At 36.5% G+C, this 22,322-nt stretch overlaps 2 protein-coding genes across 3 annotated transcripts in view; one reads left to right on the top strand and one right to left on the bottom strand.

Annotated features, from left to right (window-relative positions):
* The window catches only part of NT5DC1 (5'-nucleotidase domain containing 1), a 130,987-nt gene that overhangs the window by 87,805 nt on the left and 20,860 nt on the right, over positions 1-22,322 (bottom strand). The window lies entirely within an intron of this gene.
* COL10A1 (collagen type X alpha 1 chain) lies at positions 15,588-21,601 on the top strand. Its single transcript, XM_036248094.1, has 3 exons — positions 15,588-15,592; positions 16,095-16,263; positions 19,539-21,601. The coding sequence occupies exons 2-3, from the start codon at positions 16,110-16,112 to the stop codon at positions 21,425-21,427; spliced, it is 2,043 nt and encodes a 680-aa protein (XP_036103987.1). The 5' UTR covers positions 15,588-15,592; positions 16,095-16,109; the 3' UTR covers positions 21,428-21,601.

The raw sequence follows: 22,322 nt of genomic DNA, 5'->3' as shown, positions 1-22,322 counted from the left end.
TCGGACCTGCAAATTCTAATCCCTGAACAAATTCAGAAAGATATGGAAATCCAAAGATGTTGAGATTTCAATTGACAAAAGATAACATTTTTTTGTGTCATATAATGTAAAATGTAATCTTACTAATTTGTCAAAAATAATATAATCTGAAATTGTTTATAAAACTTAAATGTCAATCAAATGTATGCAATATTTAAATATGAACACTGCATACGTCACGTATCATTTTAAGTGATATTCTCAAATTCATCACATTTAATGTTTATTGTATACATGTATAAAACTCCAAGACTCTCCGCTTCCCTACATTCAGAAGTTATATTAAATGACAAGAATATATGACAGACAGTAACAACAGTAAGCAACAGCAAATAAAAGTTTACCAAATACTGCTAGATTAACACCCAATCTCTAAAAATTAGCAGAGTGTTTCAATATTACTCTTATCTAACTCCCTCACTCCATCTATACTACATCATTCTAGTCCAAAACACCATTTTCTTAACTGATCCCCCAAAGTTCTGCATATTTCAGTCAGAGCAATTTTTTAAAAACACACGTCTAATTAGAGTATTCTTCTGTGTATGTCCTTTACGCCTGGCCTCTCATTGCACTTTAAAAGACCAGACCAGGGCCTACAAAACTATATGATCTAGTCCCTAAAACTCATCTTTCATGGCCCACAAACCTTTTTTTAGGTCCTCAACCACAGTTTGAGGTAATCCAAAAAGGGAAACATCATAGGGAATAAAGGAAAAATTCTGGATCAGTCAACTGTGTCTACCTGTGAGAGAGAACACTGGACTTTAGATAAAAAGCCATGAGTCCGAATCCTGACCCTTTGTGGCCAAAAAGATCGTTAAGAATCTTCCAGCTCTCTGATTCTATAATTCATTCACAACTTATTTCACATGGAGATTCCAGATTCAAGGATTCTACCCCGATTTCTATACTGATCTGGTTTACCAACATTAAGTTCAACCATTTCCTTTTTAATTCAGTGTCTATGCTAGGCATTGGGGCACTTTTGGAAAATAACTATTTCTCTAATTTCAAGTCTAGCTACCCTTTTTGACAGCTGTCCTTTGGTTCACCTCTGCTAAAAGCAACAGTGCTATATACTTTCCCATTCAAATACCAGTGTGGAAAGCTCCATCTCAGACTCAACTTATTTATCCTACTAGAGTAACATTTGAATAGGTCAGTGTTCTGTTAATACTGGCAAGAAAATAATTCAAAAGATTCTAATCCTAAAATTGCAGAGTCAGTCTAGCAAAGAAACATACCGTCTATTCAATTTCCTGTCATACACAGTGGGAAGAAGCTTAAGTTAGTATATAGAAATGGCTTCTTCTGCTCTGAAATTTTACAATTATAAAAACAGTTACTTAAGCTATTAATTATAAAAAAGTTCTTAATTTAACATTTAGAACTCACTGAGTAATTTAAATTGTGTTGAAAGTGCTAATAATATCACCTACACCTTCAAATTCTGAACCAAGTGTGTAATTACCCCAAAATGTCCTGCCAGACAAAATATATTTTGAGAATTTTGTTGGTTTACTGTCCACCTGTGTTTATCCATGGATTATGTACCTGTTTTATAATAAAGGGAAAAAAAATTAAGAAACACGTGAATTAGGCTAAAAACCCAAACGTCCAAAAGTTTGTGTAGCATTGTCAATTTCCATGACTTAAATTTTTAGTATATTCCAGTGATAAAAACAAGGAATTGGCTCCTTAGAATAAACTGTAACTTACAAATCCATGTTATGTAATATCTATTACTAAAAATACTTCTTTGGATCCTTATTTTCCTGTCATGCTTTCATGCTGATTTACTCATAGAAGTGATTGCCTATAAAGTTAACCACTCAAAATATGTTAAAAAAATGTCAGTCCACTTAAGTGCATCTTAATACTAAACATTATTTTGCTCATTTATTTCTTTCCCATTAAGAAAAACAAAAGAATCTGAAATTTTAGTTAATGATTTTGTTATATAAACCATCCAACTTTTAGCCATTTCTTCCTAAACATAAAAACTGGTATGCCAGATGGCCAGTGTGGCTCAGTGGTTAAGCATCAACCCATGTACCAAGAGGTTACCCATTTGATTCCTAGTCAGGGCACATGACCAGGTTGTGGGCTAAATCTCCAGTGGGGGCATGCAGGAGGCAGCCAACTGATGTTCTCTCTCATCGATGTTTCTCTCTCTCTCCCTCTCCCTTCCTTTCTCTCTAAAATCAATAAAGGAAAAAGAAATTGGTGTGCTGGCCCTGGCCAGCATGGCTCAGTGGTTAGAGTGTCAGCCCATGCACCAAACAGTTGCAGGCTCGATCCCCACCCCTGGTTGGGGCATGCGCAGGAGGCAACCAATAAATGTGTCTCTCTCACATCAGTATTTCTCTCTCTCTCTCTCACTCTCTTTCTCTCTCCCCTGTTTCCCCTTCCCCTTCCCTTCCACCTTCTCTAAAAATCAATGGAAAAAATCCACCAGCGAGGATTAACAACAAAAACTGGTGTACTGAAAAAATACATATAATAAACTCTGCTATCATTGACACTTCTATTAACTAACATGTCGATATTTTGAGAGTACAATGCAAATGACATATTGATATTCCTAAGGTAATGCAAGATTCTGCAGTATTAGCTAAAAAAAATATTAACTAAACTTTAGGATGACAGTTGTTTACCACTGTATTCCAATGCTCAGAAAAGCAGGCAATCTTTGGAGGACATGTATAATAAACTGCAATGAAAACAAATGCTCCATTCTTCTCTTGCTTTTTGTCTGTTTATATGATGCATTTTTGAATAGATTATACTTGTACATATTGCAAGACTCAAAAGGAAAAGACCAACATACAATGAAAGGTCAGTCTCTTTCCTACCCCACCCCTCATCCACCCAATTCCCCTCCCAAAAGGCAATCACTCTTACTAGTTTCTTACTATCTTACATAAACTGTATGAGCTATTCTGCATTATACATACAATTATGTGTATGTCACACAGTGCTGTTTACCATATACTCTATTCTACACACTTTTTTTTTTTCCTACTAAACATATCTGGAGGTCTTTCCATATCAATCTATAACAAGGTACCTCCAATTTTTTTAATGATTCCTTAATGTTCCATTGCACATATGTATGAAAAAGTACCTAGTCCTTATTAATGAATATTTGAGCAGTTTCCTTCTTTTACTATTATAAACAATGGTGTAAAGAATAACCCTGTATATACATTACCTGCACACATGCAATTATATCTGTAGGATAAATTCTTGGAGATAGAATTCTTAGGCAGAGGCCATGTACATTTAAATTTTTTAAAGTTTGCATTAATTTACACTTCCAGTAGCAGTTTCTATTTGTAATTTCTTATTATGAATGAGAATGTATATTTTGTATAAGTTTAAAGCCATTTATAATTCCTTTTCTGTTAACTTATAATTCCCTTTGCACATTATTCAACTGGGTTACTGTTTTGTTTTTAATAATATTTTTTAAATTTTTATTTCATTGATTTTAGAGAGAAAGAAAAGAAAAGAGAGACGAAGAGAGGGAGGGAGGGAGGGAGAGACAGAGAAATATATCGATTTGCTCTACTTACCTATGTATTCATTGGTTGATTCCTGTATGTGCCCTGACCAGGGATCACTGCCACTGTGGTGAATCCAGACGATGCTCCAACTAAGTGAACTACCTGGCTAGGGCTTGTTTTTAATAATTTTTTAAAGAAACATATATTAAGATTGCTAGCTCCTGTCTCTTACATGAATTGGAAATTTTTCTCCCATTTTGCCATTTGACTTTAATTTTGCTTGTATTTTTTTTAATATGCAAAATGTTTTTAATGTTGTACATTCACACATCTTTTCTTTTACGGTTTCTGGGTTTGGGATCAAACTTGGAAAGGCTTTCTGACTCCAGAATTAAACAAATATATATTTCTCTCACATTTTCTAATGGCAATTTTATCATTTATTTTTTATGCTCAGATCTTTGATCTCTGTAGAATTCATTATGGTGATAGATGTGTGTATGCAACTTTATTTTTTTCAAATGACTATCCATGGGTCAAACACCATTTATTGAGTAATTCATCTTCCACTGCTTTGAAATGCTATCTCTATCACATACTAAATTACCAGTGCCTTTCGATCAATTTCTGGACTTTCTATTCAGTTTTAATGCTATGATTTTTAAAGAATGTATAGTACACTAAAGCTTAAGAAACACGTTGTGTCATAATTATAGGAAAATTATAAGACACAGGTAAAATAAATATTTCTCCCCCTCTTAACTCTTGTTAATTCACTTATCCTTCCCTTTACCTTTGGTATATACTTCCTTTTTAAAAACTTACTTGGACTTTATTTTTTTGTCAAGCGATTTTTAAAAATTGATTCCAGAGAGAGGAAGTGGGAGAGAGAGAGAGAGAAAGAAAGAAAGAAACACTGATGTGAGAAGGAAACATTGACTAGTTGCACATGCTCCCACCAGGAGCTGACCACCCCCCCACCTTCTAGTGCACAGGATAATGTTCCAACCAGCTGAACCACACTGGCTAGGGCCATATTTACTTTTTTAAAAAAATCCTCACCTGAGGATATTGTTCCATTCATTTTTTTTTTCAGATAGAGTACAAGGGAAGGAGGAAGAGAAAGAGAGAAACATCAATGTAAGAGAGACATATCTACTGGTTGCCTCCCACATCAGGGCCAGAAATCGAACCTGAAACCAAGGCACATGCTCTTGACTGGGCCAATGCTCTAACTGCTGAGCCAAACTGTCCAGGGCCACACTTCCTTTTTTTAAGGAGAAAGTTTCCATGTGACGAGCTGAGAATTTTCCTTGCTTCAACCCAAAGGGATTGTTTCCCCCATCTTGAATGAAGCAACTCCAATTAATTACTTATGCCATGCAGCTTCAGAGAAATTTCTTCTTCCTACTTTTATTTCAACTTGGCAGTCAAAATATGATCAAGTCCATTTAACAAGCTAGCTAGAACTGCAGGTTGATAACGCATATTCAAAAAGTACAGACTGGTGATTTTCTGCTTGGGTAACTTTTTTTTTTATCCTCATCTGAGGACATTTTTCCACTTTTTGTTCAGATAGAGTGAAAGGGAGAGAGAGAGAGAGAGAAACATCAACGTGAAAGGAACACATCGAGTGGCTGCCACCCGCATGACCCAACCAGGGCCGGGGACAAATTGTAACCGAGGTACGTGCCCTGAGCGGGAACCGAACCCGGGGCTCTCTGGAGGGCAGGCTGACGCTCTAACCATTGAGCCAAACTGGCCAGGGCTGCCTGGGTAACTTTTTATTTGCTTGATACCTTTTAACCATATACTGGACTCAAATCTCAGAATATCTACATTCATTCAATCAGAATATTTCAACATCATACTGTAGGTGATTCCTTTTCCCTCAGACCACGTGAGAACTAGCACATTTTAAAATAAATCCAATAACTTTCAACAAAGTTGTGTCGAGAACAGTCAATGCTATCAGTCTAAGACCTGTTTTCAACAGTCTCATTTTGAACTATTAAACAGAGTTTCATTCTTCTACCATGCATATTTGTGGCTGGGATATGGTGAAAAAGCTAAAAGTCATCAGGGGCAAATCACTGGCTCATCACTCTGGTTTACTTCCTGTTATAACACCCTATCCTCGAAAAGGTTACATTACTGTTGTAAAGTCTAAAAGAGTCATCCCAAAGGCTGGTGTGTATTACAAATACACTCTAAGAGTCCATTTACTAGCTTATTGGAAATCAAGGTTAATTTAAATACATCCAAATATTTGAGTTCCATATTTAGAATATTATATTTAAAGTAATATGGGAAACTAGGAAAAACAAGTTTAAGAAACATATTTGGCAGCTCAGTGTATGCGAATGGAAGCTGGTGTTCTTTACATTTTAATGTTGTAATAAGAATAAGTGAACCCTTTTCCTATTTTCTGTTGTAAAAAGAATTCCAATTATATAAAGTTCTAGAAATCCAAGTATTCAAATGCAAAATAGCGAATACCAGTAAAAAATATGCTCTGGATATCCTAATTACAAGAAAATAAAATGACCATATAAATTAATGTGAAAAATCATAATGAAAAAGCTCTTAATCTCTATTTATTTATTTTTATGTATTTTTAGAGAGAGAGGAAGTGGGGGGAGAGAAACATCAATGGGAGAGCGAAACATCCACTGGCTGCCTCCTGCATGCCCCCTACTAGGGATTGAGCCCAACACCCGGGCATGTGTCCTGATGGAGACTGAACCAGCAACGTTTCGATACATGGGACCACAACCACACAACTGAGACACACTGTTTTTCTCAGGTTGTAAAAAGGGTTAAGACATTCCCAATAGACAAAATATATCACAACCAAACACTACTACAAATTCAGCCATATTGCAATTAATGACACTTGGTAATAGCCTTTCTTCATCTTATTATAATAAAATAAAATACTACAGGTAATTTTTTGAGTAAGCGACTTACTTCCTAGGCTTGTTCATAAAATAATCGCTTGCCTTAATACACACATGCACACACACACACACACACAAATATGTGGCACTACATAACACCGATTAATAGGCATAAAACATGGCACACTCTCATTCCTTAAATGTGGCAAAAGAATAGCTGTGACTTGCTGGCAGTTTTTATAGGAAAAACATCTATATGTACTAAAAAATATTCATTCTGAACAATAACAAAAATTAAAATAAAAAACTGGTAGAATGCAGCACTAATCCTTCTAATGTTATATATCTTGGTGACAATTCCTTCAAATATTATCCATGCTAGAGGCAAATTTAATATGAGTAAAGGATCAGGTATTTTTATATTACTTCTAAATATTACCCAAAATAAGAAAATCTTGTCTCCAGGAATTTCATAGTAATATCAAAATGGGTACCACAGAACCACAGCCTTTTCCAAATAAGATATAAACCAACATTTCCCACCATAAGACAAAGAAAATAGTTAATGCAGGTATCTAGGAGACTTTGCTTGATTTCCACACTCAGAGCGACATATGTGAAGAAATAGACATGTGGAACAAAGGCCTTTAGAACAAGAAAATGTCTCTTAGAGCTGGGAAATACAGAAGCTACCATCTTCAGTCTGAAGAAGACAATTAAGAAATGAAAAGAAACAAGCAAAGCAGTACCCAATTATATTTTTCAAGGTGGGAAGAACTCCTATAGATCTATTTCACGGATTCCTTCCTGCTTACTCTGAGCCACTGCCACAACTTCTCTGAGTTAACTTTCTATCTAGATGCCCAGGTTGCTAAAGACATTTGTTACCAAAGCACAAAACTTAGTGTTCATCACACACTATAAATAAAGGATCTCATTTTCTTGTACATGTTTATTTTCAGATTCCACAAAATTTCCACAAAATTATCAGAAGCAAGTTACAAGGTCATTTAACATGTTTTAAGAGTGAAAAATGAGTTTAAGAGTGTAAGTAGCACAGCCCGGCTGGTGTGGCTCAGTGTTTAAGTGTCAACCCATGCACCAAGAGGTTGCCAGTTCAATTCCCAGTCTGAACACATGCCCAGGTTGTGGGCCCAATCCCCAGAGGGGGCATGCAGGAGGCGGCTAATCGATATTCGCTTTCATCAATGTTTCTATCTCTCTCTCCCTCCCTCTCACTCTAAAATCAATAAAGAAAAAAAAAAAAAGAGTGGAAGTAGCATTGATTACATAAAATAATTAAATATAAAATATGAAATTTGAAACTAAGCAGGAGATGCTTTTAGCAGCCAAATTAGGTTGCAGTTTCGGTTTTGATATTATTACAATACTTTTTAAAAATTCAGTGCAACCTCTACTACTTTTTTTCTCAGAATATGTGCAGGTAACAACTTTTTTTTAAGGTTTTATACAAATGAAAAAATGCTGTCTAATAAAATAGAGTTGTGATATTCTTGTCTTTAAACATTAAATTACTGAAATTAGTCCCACAAATTCTGAAAAATAAAATGGAACACCTGTGAACTGTACTAATATTAGTTTCATCTTTTAGAAAGAGTAGCCATTTAGCCTCCACAAATTGTTTTGTAAATATAAAATAAGAATAATATCCTGGCATCAATCCCAATGGTATCCAATAAGCTATGAAATAAAAATAAGAGGTAATAAATCTTTTTGGGGGTTTTCATCCAAGTAACTTCAAAACTTTCCTGAAAAAGGGAATTCCTGCCTGGTTGGTGTGGCTCAGTGACTGAGCATCGACCCATGCTCCAAGAGGTTGCTGGTTTGATTCCCAGTCAAGGCACATGTCCAGGTTGTGGGCCTGATCCCCTGTGCGGGGCATGCAGGAGGCGGCCAATCAATGTTCTCACTCATCCATGTTTCTATCTCTCTTCCCCTCTCCCTTCTTCTCTCTCTAAAAATCAATACAGAAAAAAAGGGGGGAGGGGGAATTCCTAAATATTTTCTAAACTAGAAACATCTCACATTCACAGTATTTTCCTCAGAAAATCACTTACTGAAATAATTGGGACCCTGCCCAAGGTTTTTTAGCAATTACATGCTGACTTTAATCTTCAACTGGAAACAGTCTCCTGCTGGAAACGCCAATAGGAAGAACATGGTGGTAGTTATTACCGCATGAGAAGAACATACACTTCACTTGAATTCAAATGCTGACTATAAGCTTACACTAATGACAGATGTCAAACCTTTGCAAGTAACCTTAGAATTGCAAATTCTATAAAAAGAACGATCATCTATCTCTATTAGAGAAAAATTTTAAAAAATTAGCAAAATATTCTGTACCATCATTCAGAGAGGTGCCAGGTCTTTTCTTGTATATATAATGGCTTGAAGTCCCACCAAAAGTTGGGAAAAAAATACCATAAATAACTTACTGGGTTTCAATGATTTATTTAAAAAAATAGAGTATTTCTTAGCTAGATGATAGTAACATACAATGTGTAAGACACCATCTGTGTTCAACACATATAGCTAATGAAAATCAATATGCAAAAGATGTAAGGAATATTAAAAAATCAATAATTTCAACAAAAGACAACCCAAGAAACAATGTATAATGGTACAAATAAGACACCTGAATACAAAAATGCATAGATACCCACAGATTTTCGAAAGAATAGTAAACACAAATTGCCAATAAACATGAAAATATGTTCACCTGCATTAAAAATCAGAAGTACACAAATAAATATATAATAGGATGGCATTTTATAACTATTGATTGCCAAATCTTAAAATCTAGGTGATATCAAGTGGTTGTAACCCTTATGTTCTGCTGGTGAAACATAAAATGGTTTTAGCAAACAATTTGGCATTAGCCGGTAAAACAAAAATATGTTTACTCAATATTCTACTCCTAGGTATACTTCCTAGAAAAATTATTTTTGGGCAGTCAGGAAACATGTATAAAAGTGTTTAAAGCAGCATCATTTTTAACAGCAAACTAATAACTAAACTAAATATCTGTGGATAAACTAATTCTGATATGCTTATACCATGGAAAATTATACAGCAGTAAAAAAAAAAAATAAACAAGAGCCACACAAATCAATATGGGTAAATCTCAAAAACACAATGTTGCCATCAAAAAAGCAAGTCACAGCCTAGTTGGTGTGGCTCAGTGGACTGAGCATCATCCCATGGATTTGAGAGGTCCCAGTTCGATTCCTGGTCAGAGCACATGCCCGGGTTTCAGGCTCAATCCCCACTAAGGGGTGTGTAGGAGGCAGCCGATCAATCTCTCTCTTCCTTCCCCTCTCTCTAAAAAAAAAAAAAAAAAATCAATAAAACCATATTTTTTTTAAAAGCAAGTTGCAGAAATATACACAATATAATTCCTTTTAAATAAAATTTAAATACATGCAACAAAAAGTTATTATGGAATATATATGTGTGTGCTTTGGGGGAGCACGATGTGAAAGGGTATACTTTCTATGAAGATAAAGGAATAATAGACACAAAATTCATCAGAGTTATCTATATAGGGACACAGGAAAGTCCTATTTGCAGTCAGGAAAGTACATATAAGGACTTCAAAAAGCAGGGGTAATGAAGAGAAATCATATTATAAATAAATTCATATAAAGCTTGCTATCTATTTTTAAAAACCATCAAAGTCTCTGAAGATGAGAATCCCCATTAAGGTTTCCCCATTCGGGGCATCAAAGACTAAGTAGACTATGACGGAGCATTACTTAAACTGAAAACTCTGGGATGTATTTTTCATTGTTAATATGAGTAAGTTACTAGCTGCATGGGCATCAGTCTTGAGGGTTTCTTGGTCTGTGTTGCCACCTGCAAGAATTGCGCTTTGTACCTCTGGGTACTTTGTAGCTCACAGGCAGATAGCAACTGTGGAGTTGTTCTGAAGCATGACAACAGACAGGAGAGAAAAGAGATTAAAATAACAAGTGTCACCCTGTGACCTCCCCAATTAACACCCTAACTCTCTAATTTCTTCTTCCCATTTAGCAGAGACTGACTGCACGTGAAAGATGAACTTGTAAATAGAGTAGGAATGTGTTTAAATGGCTGAGAACCTGTTGGGTGGCCAAGATCCTTGAAGATTTTAGGCCAAGGGGCCAAGAAGCTCTATATTTTTAACTGGGCAAGTTATTATGGAAAGACAATGATGTCATTAAGCACCGGGGACACAAAACTATGAATTCTTTAAGTAATGTAGCAGTTCATGTATAATGGGAAATAGAATATAAGGCCCTTGTTCAAACTTTTTAAATGACTCTCAGTTTTTCTTGACCTGGCCTAAAGTGTCAGGGGTTTTCATAAACACCTGTTTTTATGCATGAATTTCTCCTTTCAAACCCTCAGCAGGTATCTTACCACTAAACCACATTAGACTATTTACACAAATAAATCATTTTTAGCTTCTGGGCTCTGTAATAGCACCAGAGAATGTTCTTTTAAAACTTTTTCAAGAGAAATGAGGTATAGCTAGGTGGTGGAAGCTGTGTGTCTCCAAGTGCCCTAATTAAACTTCTGGGCACTGTCCCCATTTCCACTGCTAAAAGACTAAAGGACTAGAGGAACAGGAAAATCAGTATCCTGCTTGGGTAAGGAGATAAACACATTAGCTTAGTCGGTGGTGTTTTCCCTCAATGGGCTCTCTCATCAACAGCTCTTCATTTCAGAAATTTAACTTGATTAAACATTAGGAAATGAGACATTCCTAACAGAGAAACTAGTTTCCTCGTATGAAGAATGAAATGATTGATCTAAATGACCTTTAATGTCCCTTACAGCTCTGCGACTATAAAAGAATAATATTCTGAATAAAAAAATTTATGTATCTTAATGGAAAATGTTGCACTGAAAAAGAAAACCCTTATAAGCAAACTAAAAAGACAAATGACAAACTGGGAAAAAATATGTGTAAACTATATTACAGAAAAGAGGTTCATATTCCTAAGATACAGAACACAGAGCAAAAGTGGGCCAGAAATATGGTCTGAACTCTATGGAAAGATGCTCTAGTACATCGTGAAAGAAGGATGAAAATTACAACTACATCAGGATTCCAACTTTTACCTCTAAAATGGGCAAAAACCTAACAACATATCCTAGTGAGGAAGCTGTGGGGGAACAGGCGCTGTCACACTGGTGGAAATGCAAAATAATACAACACCTATGGAGGGCAATTTAATGAAATATAACAGAATTACATATGTATTTATCTTTAACTCATGAATCCCATTTGTAAGAATCTCTCTAAAAGACAGACAAAAATATCTACACACAAAATTATTCACTTTAGTGGCATTTATATTAGCAAAAGAGAGGAAACAGCAGGGATGACTATCAACAGGGAAAAGGCTGAAAAAGCCATGGTACACTCATGCAATGGAGTACTATGCAGCAGTAAAAAGGAATGTGGACCATATTAATGATCTCCAAGATAAATGGTTACATAAAAAGAAGAAGAACTAAGCATGTATATTATGATGACATTTATCAAAGAAATTGAAAGGGTATATGAATGAATTATGTTTTTAAATAAGTACTCTAATTTTAAATAATACAATGAATGTAAAAATATATATTTTTTAATGTTACTTATAGAGGAGGTGAAATACTGAGTGAATAGGGCAGAAACAGAAGCCAGACTTCTCTGCATGTTCCCTGTTTTATAAATCTGACTTGAGAAATATGCAATGTATGCTGGAGCTGGCTTGGTCAATGTTGAGGTGTTTTTCGAGCCAGAAGTCCTGATCATGGTGGCTTGCGTGGGCTATGGTGGAAGTACATAGTCATGCATTTTAATTAATCTCTCTACTTCTATATGTAAGATACAATTTCTACAATAAAGTTAAAAGCCATACAAACAAAAACAACAAAATTATGTAGCTAATATTAACAAGCTGATACTAGAACACTGATATCAGACTAAAACATTCCAACCTAGAAACCCATCATGATCACCTGAGGAGCTTTTTCAAAATATAGTCTCTGGTCCACCACTATCTTAATAAGCCTCAAAGACTGAAGGAATTCTGCAATATCCCTCAGGACTGTGCAAGTAGGGAAAAACGTTGAGAACCACTGTTTAAATATTGTAAGAGCTGTACATTATTCATCTAGTTTTTATTTCCATGCCTGACACATAGTAGTACTCAAGTAATACTTGGTGAATTAATGAATGACCCTGTGAAGTGAAAATAAACAGGCAAGCTTAATAGCAGCTAACTGTTAGATGTGCAAAAAACATCATATTTGATATTTTTAAAAAATCACTTAGGGCCCTGGCCGGGTGGCTCAGCTGGTTAGAGTGTCATCCCATACACCAAAAGTTTGAGGGTTCGATTCCCAGTCAGGGCACATTCCTAAATTCAATCTCCGGTTGGAGCATGTATGGGAGGCAACCAATCAATGTTTCTCTCTCACATGGATGTTTCTCTCTCTCTTTCTCTAAAAATCAATAAACACATCCTCATGTAGGTTACTGAGTTTAAAGAGCAGGCTCTCTGTTTTAAGTGGAATGGGTTTTTGTCATAAAGCCACAGACTAGTCACTTCAAACAGCTACAAGTAAACTCCCAGAACAAAAATAGTTTTAAATACACAATTGGGTGGGGTGTGGCCAGCAAATATTCTGATTCTACAATCTGTTTGGACAAGACATTGCTTCTTGTGTGACTAACAAAGCAAACAGTAGTCAGAGTCCCTGGGCTGAAATAAGTACACTATTTGCAGAAAGGGTTGAACATCCAAGGCTTATTCAACAAAGATACCACATTTCCCAAAGTTAAAGAGGAATATAAAATGACAAATACCCAAATATATTTACATACCCCAAAAAGAAGGCATAGGACCACCTGCTATGGATTTTGCCTCACATAAGTACTTAATGAATCCAAGCCCACTGTCTGACCACAGGGAAGAGCAGAATACCTCAAGCACAAGAATCATCTAATTTTAAAGCTGGGAGGAGCTTAAAAACCTAGTCCAACCTTTTCATTGTGTTGATGAAAAAACAGACACCTAGAGAGGTTAAGGTGAAAAGCTCTGAAAATAGTTACAGTAGCCACAGATGAACAAAGAGTCTATGCAGTGCCCAATGCTAGGTATGGAGAGCTGAAAATAAATCTTCTGAACTTTCGCATAAAGGGTATCCATCTCAATCATAAACAAGTAGGTGTGTGTGTATAACCATACATACACACAAAAATACTAGAACATGTTCTTCCAATAACTTCTTTCAAACAAATTCTTCAGCCTAGCATTCAAGAGCATCCACAATGTCACCCCACCGACTAGTTCAAAATCTTGCCCAAATGAACCATAGGCAGATGGAAGGCGGCCACTCTTACCTTTTGTGGTCTTTTACAGACATAGTACAGTACATGTAATCTTTACCAAAGCCACTCCATAGATAATTTCCAAATGGTAAAAGATGATTGGCATATACTTTCCAATTCTCCAGTTAATCTGAACTGATACAAAGCCACACTTCATGTGTATCAATGAGTATTAAACAGACATATATAATGATGTGGATTTTTAATATGGTAAACAATAAAAGGTTTAAAAGTGAGAATTAGGAGAAAGGAAGGCAGTAAGATGAGTTAGCATTTACATTTCTACACGGTGCTACACAGGCTTTGTTCAAAAGCCATACAGAAAATTGTATGCAGGGGAGGAGGAAAGGAAAGGACAAAGAACAAACTTTTATTCTGTTCACTGGTCAAACATTCAATTATTTCCATGGCTGAACAATTCTGAATCCATATCACTTTACTTCTACAGAGATTTTTTAAAAACTTGTATCTATGCCTTTGCATGAAATGCTCTTTCTCACACCTACTTCACCTGTACAGTGGATCTGATTTAGCTCCAAAATAATACAATTAAATAAATACAAAAATTAGCCTCTCAACTTTTTATCTTTATTAGATTCTACAGGATTCCTAAAACTTACCTCCTAATTGTTAAAGAGAATGTTAACTCTTTAAAATGACAACGACAATATTTATAATCATCTTTGGGGAAAAAAATATTTCTAATTGGGCTGATTCAAGATCCCTGATGGAAATTACAACACAAGCTAATGATTATTTTTTCAAAGCTGAAATCAAGTTTGAAAAATTTTTTTCTTCTAAAATGAACAGAGGAACCTTATTTAAAATAAACATGATATGACATTATCAAGTTAAGGTTTTTTTGCAATCTCTAATGCAACTCTCAAGTAAAATCCAAAATTAAGCAATAAAACCTGAAGTCATTTAGTGCACATAGTGCTGGGAATAAACTAAATCCTTCAGGGTAATTACAGTGCCAACTCTACTATCACATTCATGGATGTCTTGCCTCTGTCTGAAAAATTTTAAATAATATGTAAAACTTGAAATATTCATATGTTATCATATTTAAAATTTCTCTTAATAACTTCTGAGGGCTTACACTAAAATCCTAAAATACAAAACAGCATACCTACATTTTCACCACTATGTTACTCTCAAGCCTAAAAATAAGTAAGAATTGGGGTAAGCTATTTTCATAAAAGTTTAGGAACATTAATGGACACATTGATGGCTTTGTGTAATAATTAAAGAATTTAGATACTGTTTTAAATTCACACGCCCCTCCAAAAGACTTCTTCCCTTTATATACTACCAAATATTTTCAACCAAATAACACAAGAATGTGGTTTTCAAAAATATAAAGAGGGTAGTATCATACCACCATGAACAAACCTAAACATCTGAGTAATAACTTCTAAAATAAAATCATAGAAAAAGATGGTGTATGCTTAAAACTATTAATATATATTTAAGACAAAGAGTTTATTTTTCAATAAGAAAACAAGGAGAGGGACAGTCCAACCTGATCTTGTAAGTCTGCCCAATAGAACTTTCCACCATAATTACTGCTTTCCACCCCTGGGGGAGGAGCTTAAGTTCAGGATGACCTCATGTAGTAGGAGGAAACCAGTATAAATACTGCAGGACAGCTCTGGAGGGAGCATCTTCTGCATTGCTCACCTGGGTACAGGAGGCCTCAGAAAGCGGCCAAGAAACCATCTCCAGGAACTCCCAGCACTCAGGTAAGTCTATGACTCGATGCTCACAGGTGGACTTCTGTATAAACTTGCTTGGAAACAAGCTTCAATAAATTAGCTACTTGGATTTTGTGATTTTTTAAAAAAAATGGCTTTCCACTAAAATGCACTCAGAAAGTTCAATTTGCTAAGGCTGCTATGTAAGATAGTTCTAATAAAACTGGATTTGCAAAAACATGCCCTAATCTGAATTTCAGTATTTTGAAACTATTCCATATTATTGTCTATGTCAAAGATCCTAAATTATTTAATACAATCAATTACAGTTTGTGTTTCTTTCTTTTTTTTCATTTCATATTTACTTCACTACTTGAAAGTGGCTTCCCAAAAGATATATTCATGTAACTAAAAAATTATAACTCATTAATTACAAAATACATTCAAAATATGTAAGATTAAAAAATAGATAACTGTATAGGAATAAACAGTCAATAAACAGGTCAATAAACAAAGTTAAATTAAATTAGTTTTCTTTTCTGTTTTTCAGAATCCATCTGAGAACATGCTGCCACAAACAGCCCTTTTGCTGCTGATGTCCTTGAACTTGGTTCATGGAGCGTTTTATGCTGAGAGATACCAAACACCTACAGGCATAAAAGGCCCAGTACCCAACACCAAGACACAGTTCTTCATTCCCTATGCCATAAAGAGTAAAGGTAAACTGAACTGTATCTATTACTTGATTAACTAGTAGGTTGTTGCTTTCTACAATCTTAATGATCTCTTTAACAAAATGCTATTAACTCTGTTTGGTGTTATATTCTTTTCAAATTCTGGAATTAGCCCAAAATGATTTATGGAAAAAGCAGGTCTATTTAAGAACATAATATTCTTTGTACAATAAGTATAGTAGAAAGATATACCTGAACTTTTTTATGTGTGGAAAATTCCCCCCTCAAATGATGCCTTTGCATAAACAACTATTCATAATCTAGAAATACTAATCTAATCAAAATTAATCAAGTTGAAAATGGTTTAACTAAAATAACTGCCAACTGCACAAAAAAGAGTAGCAGGTTTATATATCTAAATACACATATTTACTTTTAAAACCTGTTCCGCTAGTTCACAAATATCTACAAAAATGAGTATTAGTGATCAAATAAAACCTGATGCCCTCAGAAATTGAATAGACAAATGAAGTAACTATTCTCATAATTTTTTATACATCTGTGTATAGTTTAGTAGTTAAGCACAGACTGTGTAACCAAATAAGCTACTCATCCTCTTGGTGCCTTAGTTTTCTCTTTTGTGAAAGAAGCTGTGTCAAAGGCTGTTATGACACGTAAAGGAGTTAATATCTGTAAGGTGCTTAAGTGCAGGCTATCACTACACGCCCCCCACCGTCACAGTATACAGGTGGTATAGCCTTAGACTGTTTTAACTTTCTTCTTAAATCTGTTCTTCATTTGTTCAGCTTTCCTGGCTCCTATAAGAGGACTGAGAAAACGCTAAGTAAAGTGCTAACAGATCCCCAAAGAAGAGCAATGATTAGGGTTCATGTCCACTAATACCATTTACCAACATCTGACACATGCTCCTGTAAAGCATCTACTGGGTTTAACTGAATAGAATTCAATTTCTTTCCATAAAATTTTCTCATTATAGTTATATAGTTTATCCTGTAAATAAAGCTAAGGATATTTGCCATTCACTTTAAAAATTATGCTTTTGGAAACAACAATTTTGAGCAAATTAAAGTTATCAAATTGTTTTTCCTTGACAATGGTACCACCTAAATCTTGAACATGTTCAGATGGCAAGTTACAAAGAGGTGCTGTCCCCCAAGGACACAACACAAATCAGTCTTTCTTGCACTGAGAGGTGCAGGGTGCATTAAGATACATTACTGCATTTATGTGTATGTTTTATGTTTTATGTGTACCACATTCCAAGTGACAGAGATCACTCTTTCTTTACAGTTCTAGTCTGAAATGGTGTCTTATGCAGTCATTTTCAATAAGACTTGTTTATTTTCCATTTTAACAAAAAGATTTCTAAAAACACTAAGACAATTATTTTCAATATGGACACAATCTATAATATTCTGAAGCAAACCCCAATGTAACATAGTTTGCATTTTAAAAAATGCACTATTTTATTTCAAACCATTAAGAAAAACTTTTATTTGCTTATTCTATTTGCAATGTATTGACACCCATATTTATAGAGATATCATATACACTAAAGTCAATTATGAGATTTGTGTTAACATATGGGAATCCTTTCTATAGACTGATTTTTCTCATAGTCTTTTTTTCTGATACTCTTTTCTGAAAATCCATGGGTAAACCAAGCTCCATATATTTAAATGTTTGCAAAATGAAATGTAACTCTAATTAGCACAAAATATAAAGATACCCAAGTCTAAAATGATTTTCCTATTTCAGTATACCTATTTTAATGATTCTGCTCTATAATTTATATTCCATTTGTCAACAAGTATGTGTTTTTCAAATATCAGAAACATCTCTACCCAAGAGAATAATAATAGCAGTTGCTGCTGGCTGATTCCTTCATACATGCCCGTTAATTAATATGAAAGATTTTTTAAAAATATAATAATGTAATAACAACTAATAAAGGGAACTGTACCCACCAAAATGTTTTCAAAGACAATTTATAATTCAATTTATAATTTCAATTCATTTAATGTTAATTCTAAGTTAGTATCCATTTTGAATTTTAAAGCCATTAAAGATTTAGTTAAGTAGTGCTTAAGCATATTATTCATTTTTGTACAAAAAAAATGTGGTTCAAAAGTCATAGGCATAAGTCCTTTTCAGGGTTTTGACCAGACTATTAAACCACTGTGACATCTACTAAATCTATCATTACAATGATCTGTTTTCCAACAGTATAAGAATCTACACAGTACATGGAGGCATTATAATTATGTTTCTGAAAATTTCTTTAACAGAAAATTATTTTAATGTCAATTATACAACCAGATATTTAAAATAATATGCAATTTTATTACCATCTTTGCTCGCTGTTAAAGAAGTTCTCTGAGAAAGACTGAATATACTTCCTAATGGTATATCCTAGGCCAGCAATGCTGTTATATCCCGCCTTTGCATGACTGAAACAGCTGTTGGACATCTCTTGAAGCTCTTAGGGGATGCACCCTCTGCTCCCCCCCACACTTGTGGTTCAATAGCACTTTTCACATCTCAAACAATGAATAAGTGATTTTTGAGTTTAAATTTATTATATTAGAAGTCTTTAGCTCAAATGAACCCATTGCTCTATGAAATAAACATTTATTTGCATTTGTCAAGGAAAACTTTAATACTATTTTATTTACCAATCCCATTAGATCTATTTCTCTAATTCTTTGTTTCAAGTTTAAGTCAACAATGGACAATGTAGGAGTGAATAGTATGTAGTAAAGTAAAAAAAAAAAAATTAACCTAAATCTAACCTGTGTTCAGCAGGGATGTGGCTGATGGAAATTAGAATTAAGGGTACTTCTCATTTATGTCTCATAGAATAGCTTTTGTGAGGGAAACTGTCAGTTTTTAAATATTTTCCCATTTATTCTGCACTTGTCTTTTTCTTCCTTTTCGATAAGATACTGTTGTTGTTTTTTTCTTTCCTTTCCAGGTAGATGATTTTCCCAAAATAAATCTAATATGCTTCTACTGCACTCTTATTCCAGATGACTTCTTCAATCCCAGTTTATTTTCATGGGTTACTAGGTTGTAATGAAAGTATTATGGTAGCTATAGTCTTGTGAAACCATCTTCTCTAGCAGTTTTTAAAAACAATATAAAATGTACTGTCTAAAACCATTTGAGACTGGTCTGCTAAAATGGATTGATTGATACTGCAATGTTCTGTCTTGACTCATGTTTTGAGAAGCAATGGTTATCCCTAATGTTACTAACAATGCCCTTCTCTGAGTGTGTGTATTGTCTGTGTCTTTTAGGTATAGCAGTAAGAGGAGAGCAAGGCATTCCCGGTCCACCAGGCCCCACTGGACCTCGAGGGCACCCAGGTCCCTCTGGGCCACCAGGAAAACCAGGCTACGGAAGTCCTGGACCTCAAGGAGAGCCCGGATTGCCAGGACCACCGGGACCATCAGGCACTGGGAAGCCAGGCTTACCAGGACTGCCAGGAAAACCAGGGGAGAGAGGACCATATGGACCAAAAGGAGATATTGGACCAGCTGGTTTACCAGGACCACGGGGCCCACCAGGACCACCTGGAATTCCCGGCCCAGCTGGAATTTCTGTTTCAGGAAAACCCGGACAACAGGGATCCCCAGGAGCTGTGGGACCCAGAGGCTTTCCTGGAGAAAAGGGTGCACCAGGGGTCCCTGGTGTGAATGGACAGAAGGGGGAAACTGGATACGGTGCTCCTGGCCGTCCAGGTGAGAGGGGCCTTCCAGGTCCTCAGGGTCCCATGGGACCACCTGGGCCCCCTGGGGTGGGAAAAAGAGGTGAAAATGGGTTTCCAGGACAGCCAGGTATCAAAGGTGATCGAGGCATTCCAGGAGAAAGGGGACCAACTGGGCCCCCAGGCCCCCAAGGTCCTCCTGGGGAACGAGGACAAGAAGGCATTGGAAAGACAGGAGCTGCTGGAGCCCCAGGCCAGCCAGGGGTTCCCGGAACCAAAGGTCATCCTGGGGCTCCAGGAATAGCGGGACCCCCAGGGCCTCCTGGCTTTGGGAAACCAGGCTTGCCAGGCCTGAAGGGGCAAAGAGGACCTGTTGGCCTTCCAGGGGGTCCAGGTGCCAAAGGAGAACAAGGCCCAGCGGGCCATCCTGGGGAGCCAGGTCTGACTGGACCCCCTGGAAATATGGGACCCCAAGGACCAAAGGGCATCCCAGGCAACCATGGGATCCCAGGCCCTAAAGGTGAGACAGGGCCGGTTGGGCCTGCAGGACGCCCTGGGGCTAAGGGAGAAAGGGGTTCCTCAGGTTTGGATGGAAAACCAGGGTACCCAGGAGAACCTGGTCTCAATGGTCCCAAGGGTCACCCAGGGTTACCAGGCCCGAAAGGTGAGCCTGGAGTGGGAGGATCTCCTGGTCTCCCAGGCCCTGCGGGCCCAGCGGGAGCTAAGGGAATGCCTGGACACAATGGTGAGGCAGGTCCAAGAGGTGCTCCTGGAATACCAGGTACCAGAGGCCCCATTGGGCCACCCGGCATTCCAGGATTCCCTGGGTCTAAAGGGGATCCAGGAACTCCAGGTCTTCCTGGGCCAGCTGGCATAGCAACTAAGGGTCTCAATGGACCCACCGGGCCACCAGGGCCTCCAGGTCCGAGAGGCCACGATGGAGAGCCTGGCCTTCCAGGGCCCCCAGGTCCTCCAGGTCCCCCAGGCCAAGCAGCCCTTCCTGAGGGCTTTATAAAGGCAGGCCAAAGGCCCAGTATTTCTGGAATGCCTCTTGTTAGTGCCAACCAGGGAGTAACAGGAATGCCCGTGTCTGCTTTCACTGTTATTCTCTCCAAAGCTTACCCAGCAATAGGTACTCCCATCCCATTCGATAAGATTTTGTATAACAAGCAACAGCATTATGACCCAAGAACTGGAATCTTTACCTGCAAGATACCGGGAATATACTATTTCTCTTACCACGTGCATGTCAAAGGGACCCATGTTTGGGTAGGTCTGTATAAGAATGGCACCCCTGTAATGTACACATATGATGAATACGCCAAGGGCTACTTGGATCAGGCTTCAGGCAGTGCCGTCATCGACCTCACAGAAAATGACCAGGTGTGGCTCCAACTGCCCAACGCTGAGTCCAATGGCCTGTACTCCTCTGAGTATGTCCACTCCTCTTTCTCAGGGTTCCTAGTGGCTCCAATGTGAGCATATTCCCACCAAGCTAATATAAATCTGCTTGAAAAGGCATTCCCCAACTTTACCCCACCCCACAAAATGCATATGGATGTAGGCTGAAATGATATCACTCATTTTAACTTTCCAAAGTACAGATTTGAGCTTTCAGACCAACACATTTTCTCTCTGAAAAATCGAGCAGCAGTGGTAAACAATAGGTGAAGACCCTCTCAGATTCCTAGTCAGCAGCCGTAAGACTCTTTAGAGTTTTTTTGTGAAGTCCTTCCGTTTAAAAAATTTCACCATAAAAGTCCTACTAAGTTAAAATATAAAATGATCACAAAAACCCTGACCTGTGATGCTATACTATGTTAAATCTGATTTCATAATCTCAGCATTTCCTTTTGAAATAAGCCTGTTTCTCACAATTAACAGAACTTCTAGGAAACATTCAGGAGGTATCATATTTTTATATAATTTAAATACTTGAATATTCAAATTTAAAAGACATTGTATATCATAGGATCTTTCTGATGGTGCATTACTCGAAGGCTTATATGGCCCCTTACAAATAGACTTTTTATGGCTCTCATAAAAAAACAAAACAAAATATTATGTTAAAATTAATCTGAAATACAAGGTGCTTTAGTCATGAACGTTTTCAAACTTTTCTGATTACAGAAAAGCTTTCTTTATACCCTTCATAACCTGGAAGTAGGTGTCTGACCTACTGTATTTATTGAACACAAGTGTAATTAATTTCACTTCTTTAATTCCTGTATTGAGTTTTATATCATATGATTTTGTGGGTTTACAGTATGTACCTTGTGCCTCCCATTTCAGTGAAATTATAACTAATGTCAAGGGTTTCAAAATCTGCCTAGAAATGAAGACACTATTTATTTATGCTCTGTACTGTATTTTT

Source organism: Molossus molossus, unplaced genomic scaffold (assembly GCF_014108415.1).
Source record: "Molossus molossus isolate mMolMol1 unplaced genomic scaffold, mMolMol1.p scaffold_m16_p_8, whole genome shotgun sequence".
Taxonomy (NCBI): Eukaryota; Metazoa; Chordata; class Mammalia; order Chiroptera; family Molossidae; genus Molossus; species Molossus molossus.
This window is presented reverse-complemented; position numbering and strand designations above follow the sequence as displayed.

Coding starts and splice junctions, on each gene's coding strand:
- COL10A1 (XM_036248094.1), top strand. CDS start 16,110: ATGCTGCCACAAACAGCCCTTTTGCTGCTGATGTCCTTGAACTTGGTT. Junction 16,264..19,538: donor CTATGCCATAAAGAGTAAAG/GTAAACTGAACT, acceptor TGTGTCTTTTAG/GTATAGCAGTAAGAGGAGAG.